At 40.2% G+C, this 16,242-nt stretch overlaps 1 protein-coding gene across 1 annotated transcript in view; it reads left to right on the top strand.

The window, feature by feature from the left end:
• Window positions 1-16,242, top strand: part of dst (dystonin) — a 78,174-nt gene that overhangs the window by 19,344 nt on the left and 42,588 nt on the right. The window contains exons 29-34 of the mRNA XM_061086721.1: window positions 525-671; window positions 1,848-1,936; window positions 2,020-2,128; window positions 14,857-15,009; window positions 15,136-15,369; window positions 15,530-15,814. Coding sequence (XP_060942704.1) covers window positions 525-671; window positions 1,848-1,936; window positions 2,020-2,128; window positions 14,857-15,009; window positions 15,136-15,369; window positions 15,530-15,814 — 1,017 coding nt within the window. The remainder of the gene's footprint in view (window positions 1-524; window positions 672-1,847; window positions 1,937-2,019; window positions 2,129-14,856; window positions 15,010-15,135; window positions 15,370-15,529; window positions 15,815-16,242) is intronic.

Here is a 16,242-nt window from a genome sequence, read left to right as displayed (position 1 = left end):
AAGTGATTCAGAGCGGCCTTGTTGACAAAGCTACTGCCTCTTCGCTCAAAGACGAGAAGTTCCACACCAAGAGCCTCACCTGCCCAAAGAGCAAGAGAAGAATCACGTTCAGAGAGGCTCTTGAGAGAAGCGTGTTTGACTGCCATACAGGGCTGAGGTTGTTGGAGGCTACAAAAGTTTGGGGTTTTGTACCTAAATCATCATTTCTTTATACTTGGGCGTATTAAGCAATAAACATATTTCTGTTCATATCAAGAAACCAATTATACATATAGGATTCTCTTTTGTTTCATGTGTGACAATGACCTTAACTGGCGATGACTTCACTGTTTGGACTTTATGGTTTGCAAATGTATTTCAATACCCTGTTTGATTGCAACTGACAATGGTTCTTGAGTTTTTGGTTTCATTCTAAATGTAGTTTGGCAGTGCCCCTCCCTTCTAGGGTTCCCACATTGAGTGTTTCTGGTTTTTCTTTATAAGTGGTAACAATCTTGTTGAAAACCCATCTGTTCTGATTGTAGAGATCTGTTGATGAGGAGAAGAGAGAGCATGGTGATAAGGTTAGCAAACTATTGCACTGGATGAAACAGACCCAGAACAGTGATGGGAATGATGGGAATGCTGTCAAAGATAGCAATGCCAACACAGACGCTTCTAATAATCCCCAGGTAAACAATGAGCATTGTATTTCATTTTTTGGGTGGGTTCTGTTCTAATTTTCTAACCCATATTGGTTGTATATTAAACAATACTTTGCTACTGTGATAACAAGTATTTTTCTAATGAAAATTATATAATTTTGCTGTGAAAGTGTATGATTTCTAATAAAAACATTCCACTTTCTAATTCATTTAATCCATATATTTTACAATATACAGCGGATATATATCCGGATTATATCCCCTGTTTACTTGCCTCAAAGATACATGGTTCATATTTTGGATTTTGTGACGTATGTGATGATTTCAGTCACTTCCAATTGATTCAATAGCACCAAATGAATAAGTTGCACAATCACTCACATTTCAGAACAACCTCACTGATGAATATTTATATCATAACCCTGCAGGTTATGGAAATATTAAAGTACAGTTAAGACCTTTGGCCCTGTGTGTCTAAGAACACATCTAAGAACACATTTAGTGTCCATACAATATAGACAAAATCCAAAGCTTACTTACACACACAATTTTCCTTTTTTATGTAGAGTATATCATAATATTGGTATATCATAATTGAATTGTAATAATGACAGAGTACGGCTGAGAAGCAGTTTGGTGACTCTGAGCGAGGAGACTCCATTGATAGTTTTTTTTTCAATATAAACTATGTCAAAAAATAGGAAAAAGAGCAGATAAATGCATTAAATGAGTTTAGACTATCATTACATATGTAATATGGTCACTTGCCAAAACGTTAACGGTAGAGCAGTGGCTTGTTTCCCATCTTACAGGTTAGGTTGATCTGCATCTCAGTAGGCAGTGTATGAATTGAAATCAGTAAATATATATTTAACTAGTTTTATTAAACCATTTAGGCAAATATGATCATGGTGTTGAATAAGATCCAATATTTTAATGTTTTGAAAAAAAAAAAAATGTTTTAAGTGGGTCAAATTTATTATTATTTATTACACAGCTTTGTATTTCATCTTATCCCTGGACTATTAAGTTTACATTTATTTAATTATTGATTAGCAATTAAACATGTGATTCAGTCTTCTAAAATAGCAATACTATTAGCATGTTTGAGCTTTGTGTGTCATATTGGTGACTACTGCATTGTATGGTAGCAACTCACAGATTCCCCGTACTAAACTATTGATATGTCGTCTGTTGTTCAAGGTGTCAGTCGAGGAAATGGTCACTAAGAAGGAACAGATCGCAGAAGCGTTGAGGGCAACGCAAATGATGCTGAACAAACACAGTGACAAGTAGGCAAAGCTGCCGTGACGGACATTCTGAAGACTTTGTCTGCTATCGAAACACCGAGCCTCACTCTCTGTTTGTCTCGCAGAATGACGGAGGAGGAACGAGAGAAGGCCCAGGAGCAGCTGAAGGCGCTCAACCAGGCGTACAGTGACCTCTCCCAACAGTGTTCAGATCAGACCACCTCTGCAGAAGAGGTTGGGCACTGGGCTGTAGATTGCATTTGTGTCTTCTAATGTGTTTGGAAACAGTGCCACCTGATGTTCAGTTGCACGACTAACCTTTTCCCTCCCCTCAGTAAGAGCAGGGTGAGACGTTGACTTTTGCATCACCCACTTCCTTCTCTTTCACCTGATCATTAGGGATAGAAAACATAGGAAATCTCAATATGCTGTAAACATGCTCAGTTGCCTGGCTTTGGTCTGACATATACCCACAATGTATGTGCTTGACGTCTCTTCAACAGGATAATACATATGATGCATAACAAAACAGTATTTGATGTGACTAACAGCCCTGTTTTTGCAAGATGTCGCGTCTCCAGATGCATGTTAGCTTTAAGTGTGTTATTCATCCCTCTCCCGTTGCAACACTGATGCAGTCTTGCACTTGTGCACATGATGTTTTAACATGCCTGCGTTTGTGTGGTGGTGAGTACACATTTTGACTTGTTTTTTCAATATTTCAATTGTACATAAACAGTTTGTCGCTAGATCCAATTCAGTGATTTGTGATATTCAAATTTTCTGCAGGACTTAATACCCAGTGATGGATTTGGCGTTGTTTGGACTGGAACCAAGAGTGTGCCAACTGATCAGATGACTTGGGACAATCTCCCAGAGGCCCAGCTCATGACCTGTGATTCTCTCGGACCAGATTACGTTTACAAATCCACACCGAACCACTCGTCAGAGCTGAGTGATGCAAATAAGTGCATACAGAGTTCAGATGTCACCTCTGTCTCCCTCTCTGACATAGCAGCAGCTAGAGCAGGACCCACATGTGAAGACCTGGTCATCAAGATGATAGAGGTCAGACAAGTCAGTGATGAAGTCAAGGTGTGCTATACAGGTGATACACTAACCCTGGAGGGGGCGCTCCAGTCTGGCTTATTACCTGCTTCTGTTTATGTGAAGATTCTTCAGAGCCAAACGACCAGTCAGGAAATGATCAATCTTAGCAGTGAGGAAAATGTGTCCAAGCCGGAGTTTGAACCTTATGAGGTCAACAGACTGATATTAAACTGCCTCAGCAGAAATGAGTCTCTAAAACCAGAGAGGAATATTCACACTCTGAGGTCTGATTGTGATGGTTTAAGCGATCATGAGACCATGTCAACGCTGTTGGGTGCAAGTGATGTTGGAAATTTTGGGAACCACCCAAACAGTGACAGGCTGAAGGTAGATGCAGCTGTCCAGTGTGATTTGATGAGTTCCAGCAGCTCACTGGTTGTGCTCGGAAATCAGCAGCAGTTTATGGGACTTGTGTTGCCTCAGTCTGGGGAAATTCAAACTGTGTCCACCTCATTCCATTGTCATGAACAAATTACCACCTCTGATTTTACTAGCAGTCTGTTCAGTAATCGGCAAAAGATTGCAGCTTTTTACATTCCAGAAACTTCAGAGATAGTCGACATCTCCTCCGCCGTTCAGAGTGGTTTGACTGACAGTTATACAGCAGAGGTTTTAAAATCTATTGAGATCCCAGATGTGATTCCTGATGTTGATCACCTCTATGAAAAGTTTTCGTCTTGGCTCATGTATAAGAAACTCACAGTGGATGGATGCTATCGTGCAGCAGAGTGCGTAGAAGTTGACAACATTCCTAGTCCCGCAGAGGCACGGCAGTTATTTATCTCCTACCTAATGATGAACAGTTTCATCGATCCAAAGTCAGGACAGAGGGTCCTAATAGTCGATAGACAGCTGAGTCAAACGGTTAAAATGTTCCTAAAAGATTTGATATTTTGTGAAAACACTGAGAATAATTTGACTTCTCTGACTGTAAATGTTGGTGATCTTTCAAATCAGCTAGATTCACCACTTCTCATACATGAGGAAACCGAGGAGTTAATGAAAAACACACAATACGTTTTTGATTCCGTTTACTCAAGTGATGTGAGGATTATCTATGATGAAACATCTCAACACATATTAGATCCTCATGATTTTGTTTCCTCAGGAAAAGGGAGGATGACTTTAGATGAAATCAGACAACACCCATTTGAATCTCATGATTTAGTTTCCTCTGGCAATCGGAGGATCACCATCAATGAAAACACGCAACACTCATTTGATCACCATGATTTTTCTTCCTCAGGAAATGGGAGGATTCTCTTAGATGAAAAAACAGAGCAATCATTCGATCCTCGTGTTTATTCTTCCTCAGCTGAAGGGAGCTTTGAAGAAAAAACACAACAATCATTTGATCCTAATGATTTTGTTTCCTATGGGGATGGGAGGATTACCTTTGTTGGAAAACCTCAACACATGTTTGATCCTCATGATTTATCTTCTTCAGCTGAAGGGAGGATGAGCTTTGGTGAAAAAACACAACAATCATTTTATCCTCATTATTATTCTTCGTCAGCTGATGGGAAAATTCTCTTTGATGAAAAAACACAACAAATGTTTGATCCTCATGATTTCTCTTCCTCAGCTGAAGGGAAGATGAGGTTTGATGAAAAACCACAACAATCATTTGATCCTCATGATTATTCTTCCTCAGCTGAAGGGAGGATTCTCTTTAATGACAAAACACAACAATCATTTGATCATAATGATTTTGTTTCCTATGGGGATAGGAGGATTAGCTTCGTTGGAAAAACTCACCACATGTTTGATCCTCATGATTATTCTTCATCCGCTGATGAGAGGATTCTCTTTGATGAAAAAACACAACAATCATTTGATCCTCATGATTATTCTTCCTCAGCTAAAGGGAGGATGAGCTATGATGGAAAAACACAACAATCATTTGATCCTCATGGTTTGTCTTCCTCAGCTGAAGAGATGATAAGGTTTGATGAAAAAACACAACACATGTTTGATCCTCCTGATTTCTCTTCCTCAGCTGAAGGGAGGATGAGGTTTGATGACAAAACACAACAATCATTTGATCCTCATAATTATTCCTCATCAGCTGATGGGAGGATTCTCTTTGATGAAAAAACACAACAATCATTTGATCCTAATGATTTTGTTTCCTATGGGGATGGGAGAATTAGCTTTGTTGGAAAAACTCAAAACATGTTAGATCCTCATGATTTCTCTTCCTCAGCTGAAGGTAGGATGAGCTTTGATGAAAATTTCCAACAATCATTAGATCCTCGGGATTTTTCTTCCTCAGCTGACGGGAGGATTAGTTATGATGGAAAAACACAACAATCATTTGATCCACATGATTTGTCTTCCTCAGCTGAAGGGAGGATGAGCTTTGATGGAAAAACGCAACAATCATTTGATCCTCATGATTATTCTTCATCAGCTGAAGGAAGGATGAGCTTTGATGGAAAAACACAATCATTGGATCCTCATGATTATTCTTCATCAGCTGATGGGAGGATTCTCTTCGATGAAAAAACACAACAATCATTTGATCCTAATGATTTTGTTTCCTATGGGGATGGGAGGATTAGCTTTGTTGGAAAAACTCAAAACATGTTTGATCCTCATGATTTCTCTTCCTCAGCTGAAGGGAGGATGAGCTTTAATGAAAATATACAACAATCATTTGATCCTCGGGATTATTCTTCCTCAGCTGACGGGAGGATTAGCTATTATGGAAAAACACCACAATCATTTGATCCACATGATTTGTCTTCCTCAGCTGAAGGGAGGATGAGCGTTGATGGAAAAACGCAACAATCATTTGAACCTCATGATTATTCTTCATCAGCTGAAGGAAGGATGAGCTTTGATGGAAAAACACAACAATCATTTGATCCTCATGATTATTCTTCCTCAGCTGAAGTGAGGATTAACTATGATGGGAAAACGCAATCATTTAATCCTCATGATTATTCTTCATCAGCTGATGGGAGGATTATCTTTGATAAAAAAACACAACACTCATTTAATCCTCATGATTATTCTTCTTCAGCTGAAGGGGAGGTTAGCTTTGATGAAAAAACACAACAAGTGGTTGTTCCTCATGATTTCTCTTCCTCAGCTGAAGGGAGGATGAGGTTTGGTGACAAAACACAGCAATCATTTTATCCTCATGATTTTGTTTCCTCAGCTGATGGAAGGATTGCATTCGTTGAAAAAACTCAACATACAATTGATCCTCATGATGTTTCTTCCTCAGCTGAAGGGAAGATTAGCTTTGTTGGAAAAACTCAAAACATGTTTGATCCTCATGATTTCTCTTCCTCAGCTGAAGGGAGGATGAGCTTTGATGAAAATATACAACAATCATCTGATCCTCGGGATTATTCTTCCTCAGCTGACGGGAGGATTAGCTATGATGGGAAAACACACCAATCATTTGATTCACATGATTTGTCTTCCTCAGCTGAAGGGACGATGAGCTTTGATGGAAAAACGCAACAATCATTTGATCCTCAGGATTATTCTTCATCAGCTGAAGGCAGGATGAGCTTTGATGGAAAAACACAATCATTGAATCCTCATGATTATTCTTCATCAGCTGATGGGAGGATTCTCTTTGATGAAAAACCACAACAATCATTTGATCCTCATGATTATTCTTCATCAGCTGATGGGAGGATTCTCTTTGATGAAAAACCACAACAATCATTTGATCCTCATGATTATTCTTCATCAGCTGATGGGAGGATTCTTTTTGATGAAAAAACACAACAATCATTTGATCCTCATGATTATTCTTCCTCAGCTGAAAGGAGGTTTGGGTTTGATGAAAAAACACAACAAATATGTGATCTTCATGATTCCTCTTCCTCAGCTGAAGGGAGGATTAGCTATGATGGGAAAACGCAATCATTTGATCCTCATGACTATTCTTCATCAGCTGATGGGAGGATTATCTTTGATGAAAAAACACAACATTCATTCAATCGTCATGATTATTCTTCCTCAGCTGAAGGGGAGATTAGCTTTGATGAAAAAACAGAGCAATCATTTGATCCTCATGATTTTGTTTCCTCAGCTGATGGAAGGATTGCATTCGTTGAAAAAACTCAACATACAATTGATCCTCATGATGTTTCTTCCTCAGCTGAAGGGAAGATTAGCTTTGATGGAAAAACACAACACATGTTTGATCCTCATGATTTCTCTTCCCCAGCTGAAGGGAGGATGAGCTTTGATGGAAAAACACAACAATTATTTGATCCTCATGATTATTCTTCATCAGCTGAAGGAAGGATGAGCTTTGATGGAAAAACACAATCATTGGATCCACATGATTATTCTTCATCAGCTGATGGGAGGATTCTCTTTGATGAAAAACCACAACAATCATTTGATCCTTATGATTATTCTTCATCAGCTGATGGGAGGATTAGCTATGACGGAAAAACACAACAATCATTAGATCCTCATGATTTGTCTTCCTCAGCTGAAGGAAGGATGAGGTTTGATGACAAAACACAGCAATCATTTGATCCTCATGATTTTGTTTCCTCAGCTGATGGAAGGATTGCATTCGTTGAAAAAACTCAACATACAATTGATCCTCATGATGTTTCTTCCTCAGCTGAAGGGAAGATTAGCTTTGTTGGAAAAACTCAAAACATGCTTGATCCTCATGATTTCTCTTCCTCAGCTGAAGGGAGGATGAGCTTTGATGAAAATATACAACAATCATTTGATCCACAGGATTATTCTTCCTCAGCTGACGGGAGGATTAGCTATGATGGGAAAACACAACAATCATTTGATCCACATGATTTGTCTTCCTCAGCTGAAGGGAGGATGAGCTTTGATGGAAAAACGCAACAATCATTTGATCCTCATGATTATTCTTCACCAGCTGAAGGCAGGATGAGCTTTGATGGAAAAACACAATCATTGGATCCTCGTGATTATTCTTCATCAGCTGATGGGAGGATTCTCTTTGATGAAAAACCACAACCATCATTTGATCCTCATGATTATTCTTCATCAGCTGATGGGAGGATTCTCTTTGATGAAAAACCACAGCAATCATTTGATCCTCATGATTATTCTTCATCAGCTGATGGGAGGATTCTTTTTGATGAAAAAACACAACAATCATTTGATCCTCATGATTATTCTTCCTCAGCTGAAAGGAGGTTTGGGTTTGATGAAAAGACACAACAAATATGTAATCCTCATGATTCCTCTTCCTCAGCTGAAGGGAGGATTAGCTATGATGGGAAAACGCAATCATTTGATCCTCATGATTATTCTTCATCAGCTGATGGGAGGATTATCTTTGATGAAAAAACACAACACTCATTCAATCCTCATGATTTTGTTTCCTCAGCTGATGGAAGGATTGCATTCGTTGAAAAAACTCAACATACAATTGATCCTCATGATGTTTCTTCCTCAGCTGAAGGGAAGATTAGCTTTGATGGAAAAACACAACACATGTTTGATCCTCATGATTTCTCTTCCCCAGCTGAAGGGAGGATGAGCTTTGATGGAAAAACACAACAATCATTTGATCCTCATGATTATTCTTCATCAGCTGATGGGAGGATTAGCTATGACGGAAAAACACAACAATCATTAGATCCTCATGATTTGTCTTCCTCAGCTGAAGGAAGGTTGAGGTTTGATGACAAAACACAGCAATCATTTGATCCTCATGATTTTGTTTCCTCAGCTGAAGGAAGGATGAGGTTTGATGACAAAATACAGCAATCATTTGATTCTCATGATTTTGTTTCCTCAGCTGATGGAAGGATTGCATTCGTTGAAAAAACTCAACATACAATTGATCCTCATGATGTTTCTTCCTCAGCTGAAGGGAAGATTAGCTTTGTTGGAAAAACTCAAAACATGCTTGATCCTCATGATTTCTCTTCCTCAGCGGAAGGGAGGATGAGCTTTGATGAAAATATACAACAATCATTTGATCCACGGGATTATTCTTCCTCAGCTGACGGGAGGATTAGCTATGATGGGAAAACACAAGAATCTTTTGATCCACATGATTTGTCTTCCTCAGCTGAAGGGAGGATGAGCTTTGATGGAAAAACGGAACAATCATTTGATCCTCATGATTATTCTTCATCAGCTGAAGGCAGGATGAGCTTTGATGGAAAAACACAATCATTGGATCCTCATGATTATTCTTCATCAGCTGATGGGAGGATTCTCTTTGATGAAAAACCACAACCATCATTTGATCCTCATGATTATTCTTCATCAGCTGATGGGAGGATTCTCTTTGATGAAAAACCACAGCAATCATTTGATCCTCATGATTATTCTTCATCAGCTGATGGGAGGATTCTTTTTGATGAAAAAACACAACAATCATTTGATCCTCATGATTATTCTTCCTCAGCTGAAAGGAGGTTTGGGTTTGATGAAAAGACACAACAAATATGTGATCCTCATGATTCCTCTTCCTCAGCTGAAGGGAGGATTAGCTATGATGGGAAAACGCAATCATTTGATCCTCATGATTATTCTTCATCAGCTGATGGGAGGATTATCTTTGATGAAAAAACACAACACTCATTCAATCCTCATGATTATTCTTCCTCAGCTGAAGGGGAGATTAGCTTTGATGAAAAAACACAGCAATCATTTGATCCTCATGATGTTTGTTCCTCAGCTGAAGGGAAGATTAGCTTTGATGGAAAAACACAACACATGTTTGATCCTCAAGATTTTTCTTCACCAGCTGAAGGGAGGATGAGCTTTGATGGAAAAACACAACAATCATTTGATCCTCATGATTATTCTTCATCAGCTGATGGGAGGATTCTCTTTGATGAAAAACCACAACAATCATTTGATCCTCATGATTATTCTTCATCAGCTGATGGGAGGATTCTCTTTGATGAAAAAACACAAATATCATTTGATCCTCATGATTATTCTTCCTCAGCTGAAGGGATGATTAGCTATGACGGAAAAACACAACAATCATTTGATCCTCATGATTTGTCTTCCTCAGCTGAAGAGAGGATTGGGTTTGATGAAAAAACACAACACACGTTTGATCCTCATGATTTCTCTTCCTCAGCTGACGGGAGGATTAGTTATGATGGAAAAACACAACAATCATTCAATCCTCATGATCTTTCTTCATCAGCTGAAGGGAAGATTAGCTTTGATGGAAAAACTCAACATACATTTGATCCTCAAGATTTAGTTTCCGCGGTCAATGATTCTTTTGATACTACAGATCCTGACGTAGTGGAGAAAACATTGATTCGGTTAAACACACACTCTGAGCCTTCAGTAAAATCGTGCTCTCAGATTTCAGAACATTATGATGCTGAGTCACTCCGCAGTGAATCGAGAACTATTGATATAAACCCAGAGGAGGTTTTATGCTCTGAGGACTTGATGGAGGGTGAACATGAGCAAGACGATGCTGTTCAAGTATTAAAAGCCCAAGTGGAGGAAGTGGGTGATTTAGATGTCACCTCAGGGAGATGTTATGATGTAGAGGCTGCTCTCAATAAGGGCAAAGTGGATGAGACGACGACACTGAAAGTGCTTGATGTAAAGTCAGATGAAAAGGGAGGAGTTGTGGGAGATGATGAGGGCTCAGTGTCTTTCTTAAAACAGACACCATCAGATGGATCCATATCCTCAAATATTGGTCTTCCTACAATGGAAGAACAGAGCCTTTTAGGGTCAGATTGCACCATTAATGTCGGTGAGACTTTCCAGCCCAGATTAGTCACTGATGCTGTTAAGAGCCTTAACTTAGATCCCGAAGCTGGCAGTTACCCAGAGGAAAACTGCAGCCAATCCATTGATTGGAATCTGGGTTTAATTAACATGAATGAGGCTGAAAACACTCAGTGGTCGACTGAAACGGCGTTTGCAGCCACGGTGCTTGATGTTTCAGAGGATGAAGAGAGTGCATTACATTGTGCGACAGGAGGAAATTTAGAAGAGATGAGTAATCATGTGCATTACTCACCTCGCTCTGTTCGTGGCCACGAGCCTCGGGTGATCTCATCCTCCTCTGGGAGTCAGGTTACTGCAGAGTGTGTTCATCATGCAGACAAACTGCCTGCACTGCCTGAAGACACTGACTCACAGGGATTTATCGATAGCCAGCTGACAGACAGAGCCGATGAATCCAGTGCTGTGATAGGAAAAGCTGCTCTGAATACCCGGTTGCATCCATCTACTGTGAGTGACAGAACTTCTAACAGCAGCACTGATCCAGAAAAACAAACTTATCTCTCCTGTAAACCTGACAGCTCGACCAGTCATAATGAAGTTTTAATTACTGGATACAAGTCCCCCTTGGATTTTCCGATATTTACCAAGTTTGACCTCGAAGAGTCCTCATCATGTCGCAATGTGTTGTCCAGATCAGATGATGACGTAAGTGCTGCTCGGTCACCTTTTGACAATGAGCCAGCTCCAAGCCTAGATTACTCATCACCCAGGGATTTGGTTGAAAGTGCACTTACCTCAGTTTCCAGGGGCGATTGTAGCTATGACAAGTACAGTACAGAGGATGGCAGTGCAATCACATTACCTCAGCAAGCAGGGCTTCAGTCTGAAAGTGATTTTAGAGTTGGATCTGAGCCCAGATGCTCTCAAAATGATCCACAACAGAACTCCTCCGATCAGCTCCCAGTTGTTTCCAGTGAAAAAACTGCATCAAATAAGAACAATTATACAAGCTGCAATTCAGAACATTCTGAGAATCACACTCCAACAACTAGTAGAGAGTCTCCTGAAACACGACTGACCAATAAAGATTGGTGTGGTGCAGGTGATACTGAGTTTCATTCGGAAAGGTTTCCCCCAGAGAGGCAACATGAGGACATTTTCAGCCACTCTGAGCCGATCTCTGCATCAGGAAATGAAACAGAAGATGTACATGTTGATGGAAATGTATGCTGCTTAAGTCCAGCCTCTTTATCTGCAGACATCGGCTCAGAAATGTCCGAAACTGAAATGAGAGAAGAGTTGGGATCGATTGTTATACCGCAGAGAGATAGATTAGATGTGTATGCTTCTGAAAATCCAGAGAAAGCCACTGATTTCCTGCCGAACGGCATCAACATATGTGCTGTTGCCTCTTCAGCTGTGTTTTGTAATGATGTGGATGACCAGGAGGACATTTCCCTTATAACAAAGGGAAATGTTGGTGATTTCCAAAATTCACAACATCAGGACACTGAAAGCCCTGTTTTAGTCCAGAATAATCAACAACCATTAGACGAAGGGGAGTTTAATGATAGAAACAAACCCCATGGACTTAAAGAGGACAGGCAACCGGGTCTTCACATGGATCTGCAGAAGCAAATCACCCTCAGTTTGAACAACAAAGAACAAGAAAATCCAGAGTTCATGCTTGAGGACGAGAAAGTTCCAGAGACGACAGATCAGTCGGATGCTCCAAATATCCAGCTGCAGCTACTGCAAGTTCTCAAGACTGTTTCCGCAAGCCAGGACCTGTCAATGCTGCAGGAGGTGATGGAGACTCTAAACAACACCCTGGGGGGGGACTGTCAGGAGGAGCAGCGGCACAGACTGGACAGCATCAAGGAGGAGAGCTCAGAGGAGGAGGACGAGGGGACCGACGGTCACAGAGCCTCTCCTCAGTCGTCTGACGACTCAGACGCCTGCAAGGTTGAGGAGGTGAAAAATAAGGTAATTGATGTTTCAATGTGAAGGCAAACATTTCTTTTTTTGTAGTGTTAGTGTTTGCCATAAACTGCTGTGTTTGTGTTTTTTTGTTCCACAGCTGTTCTCCATCCAGGATTTCTTGGAGTGTGTCGGGAGGCTGCAGGATCACGCAGATGTTTTAGATGACGTTAGAAAAGATCTTTTGATCAAGTTACCCCCGAGCAACAGCATGGAAGAACTGCAGATCCAAATAAATGAATGTCAGGTAAGAAATTAAATAACAAAGCTACAGTTGTACATCTGTGGGGTGATATTTAAATCTTTGGATCCTGACTGAATCTGATCTTGTGTCCAGTCTCTGGAGTCCCAGCTCTCTAGACTGGCTGGTGTTCTAGCAGAAGATGTGGAGAAAGCCAAGCGGCTCCTCGGTTCTGCTGATGACAACATCCCCGTCCAAATCCACAAAGATTTGGCCTCGACATTGCTGCAATTACAGCCAAATTTTACTGCTGTTTCCCAACTGTGTGCAGAAAAGAGCCAGTCACTAATTCAAGCAATGAAAACTGAGAAGGTCCGTGTTTATAACTGTAAATTCAAATAGAATGTTGGAACAGTTGTATCAGCTATTGACTTGTTTGAACGTGATTTCAGGCCCATCTGGAATCAATGTACCAGAAATATCTGAGTGATCTACATGAACTAGCGGGCCTCATCCAAATCGACTCTGAGATGCAGGGCGTGGATTTGAACACGTGTGATGTGGACACACTCAAACATCTGGTTCAACAGAACAAGGTAATCTTTGAAGTCCTATTGAAAACACTTAGTATCGAAATCAAATACAGAAACTCCCTCGGCATATTTCCATCTTTTTCTTTTCCAGGACACTGAGAGCAATCTGCTCAGAGAAGCCAAGCTCAGGTTAGAGGACGCCACGTTTGATATCCAGTGCTTTATTTCTGAGCACGCTCAGTTCCTGAGTGCAGCTCAGAGCAGCTGCCTCCTGAAGCTCCTCAGCAGCAATCAGCGAACATTCCGGGACCAGACAGAGAGGCTCGTTGCACAGAGGAGAACCTTAGATGTCCTACTGGACACGAGGGAGAGGGAAATCCACGCGAAGGTCTGCTTGTTAATGTGCTCTAAAATATCACAGAGGTTTAGGTACACGTGTTTGGTTTGCTCAACAGATATCAAAGTTGAAAACGATCTAGCTCAGTTCAAACTATGCAAGTTATTCAGATCCTAGACTATATATAAAGATGGGCAAACAAGTGATAAGAAGCACTCAAAATAACAGAAAACAGAAAGATATTTGACATACATTTTTCCCATTCAATAACGTGGATTCACTTCCTATACTGTTGCCTACCACTAGGGTGCAGTCAAGATCCTCTAGTTTCCCTTTAGGGGCGCTGTCTTGTCCTCCATCTTTATTTAAAGCCTGATTCAAACAAGCTACCAATGACTAGACGTTTCTCCAGATGTGCTTTGACATCATTGGTACACAAAATATTTTATACTTTAATAAAACATTAGAATCAAGACATCAAATTAAATTCTTGTCAATAGTTTGTACAAATATTAAACCTGGGATTTACACTGACAAATGGATGTTTTTAAAATAACAATATTATGTTTTTATCCAGATTTTTTCAATGAATTGTTGGGTTTTGCTTACAGGATGCAGACGTGTGAAGTTTTATTGTGAATGTGTCAATGTTTAGGAGAAATAACAGCATTGCATGCTCCGATGTTCAACCTCTCCTGCACACTAAACTTTATGCTGGTTGTGTCCCACAGGCGTCAAGACAGCAGTTAACAGTGGATGAAATGCACCTTCTCTGTCGGAAACACTTTCACCCACAGCAAACCCACTAACACACACAAGATAATGTACTCCTGTGCTTATAACCATCACAAGTCCAAAGTGGCGAATGGCAAAAGAGCATGTTTACAGCATAATAGATTTTGGTTCTTGTTATGATAAAGAAAAATGTTTCCTAAGGCAGATTTTGCATGTTTGCTTGAATTGTCTCCTCTCCCATTTTTTGTTTTTATAGTGAATACGGTCATTTGGGGTTTATCACAAGTCAATGTTATATTGAGTGTTGTTGTGACTGTATGTTCATCACAGGTTTGTTGTTGTCGATTACGATAATAACTTGTGTTTTCTTAAACATTTATCTTTCCAGTCTTTATTGGAGAGACACAAGGAGTTCACAGACAAACTGGAGGAAGTGTGTGACAACCTCATCCTGACAGAGAACCACCTGATGGGTCATCAGCAACAGGCCGACAGCACTGAGACCGTCACAGATCTGCAGCAGTACCAGCAGGAACATCAGGTTCCAAATACATTTTCTTTGCTTTCTTTTCTCAAATCATGTGACCGAGTAAGTTTCCGTCAATTTAAAGCTGCTTTATCCTCTGCTTGTTCTCTTTCCCCTGCGTTACGTCTTTCCCATATCAAGGCTCTGCAGAAAGACGTGCTGACGAATGCCAGTGCCTTGAATGAGGTCATCAGCAGCACTAAAAAGTTTCTGGAGGAAAACAGGAACAAGCTGACGCCAGATCAAGTCGCTATCATTGAGGGGAAGTTGGAAGAGGCTAAAAGCAAAGCCAAGCTCATCAACCAGCGAGCTGAGGAGTCCAGGAAAGATCTGGAGAAGGTTGTTACCACAGCCATTAAACAGGAGAGTGAGAAGGTCAGATTACCTCCATATGTGTTCTCTGTTAAAACTTTGCATTAAAAAGCGATATTAATTATACAGTGTATTTTATATAGTGCTAAATGTAATGCCAACATCATAATATTGTCATCTAGTCAGCGTTTTTTATTAATATGTGATCTTTGTGTGTTTTCAGGCAGCTGCTGTTGAGCGGCTTGAAGAAAGTAAGAACAAGATCGAGGGTCTTCTGGACTGGATATCTAACATCGGGGGTGAAAAGGAGAGCGGCCTGGATCAAACCGACCATATTAGTAAAGAGAATGGAAACGTGCCAGAGGAAACCTCAGCCATGGGACTGATAGGAGAGAACGACGATGCCAACGGAAATGCTTTAGAGAGCCCTGAAAAGGATTCTGGCGCAGAGAGCCGTGGAAAGAACGACGCCTCCCAGGACCTCGATAAGCAGTACGACAGGGTCAAGGTAAAGTTGGTTGGAAGCATATACATGCAGTGGTTGTTCCACAGTAGTACATGCTTTTAGATTTGCTTTTATATCGTAAACTTTCCTCTTAACTGTACACATGTTGATCAAAGTCCCAGGGTATTACATGAAGCAATCAAAAGTTGAAAGACACAAGTAGCAATGAAATGCAGAATTTTTCAAGGTAAAGTTGAACTTGTTTTTAAATCTGTTTAAGAGCAAATGCAAAAAATTTTATATAAAAAAAGCAATTGACAAATAGAAGGTTCTTATCTAAAGAATTTAGCTTAAAATAAAAAATGCTTTCTTGTTTCCTGTAAGAGGACGTGCATGTAGATAAAGAGTTGTATTACTTTGTGAAATAAAGATATGAAGCTTATGTAATATGTCAATAAAGCAGGTATGATTTTAATAGTATTAAACAGACA

This window comes from Limanda limanda, chromosome 15, assembly GCF_963576545.1.
Source record: "Limanda limanda chromosome 15, fLimLim1.1, whole genome shotgun sequence".
NCBI classification, from domain to species: Eukaryota; Metazoa; Chordata; class Actinopteri; order Pleuronectiformes; family Pleuronectidae; genus Limanda; species Limanda limanda.
Note: the sequence above shows the minus strand (reverse complement) of the source record. Positions and strands in the feature narration are given on the sequence as shown.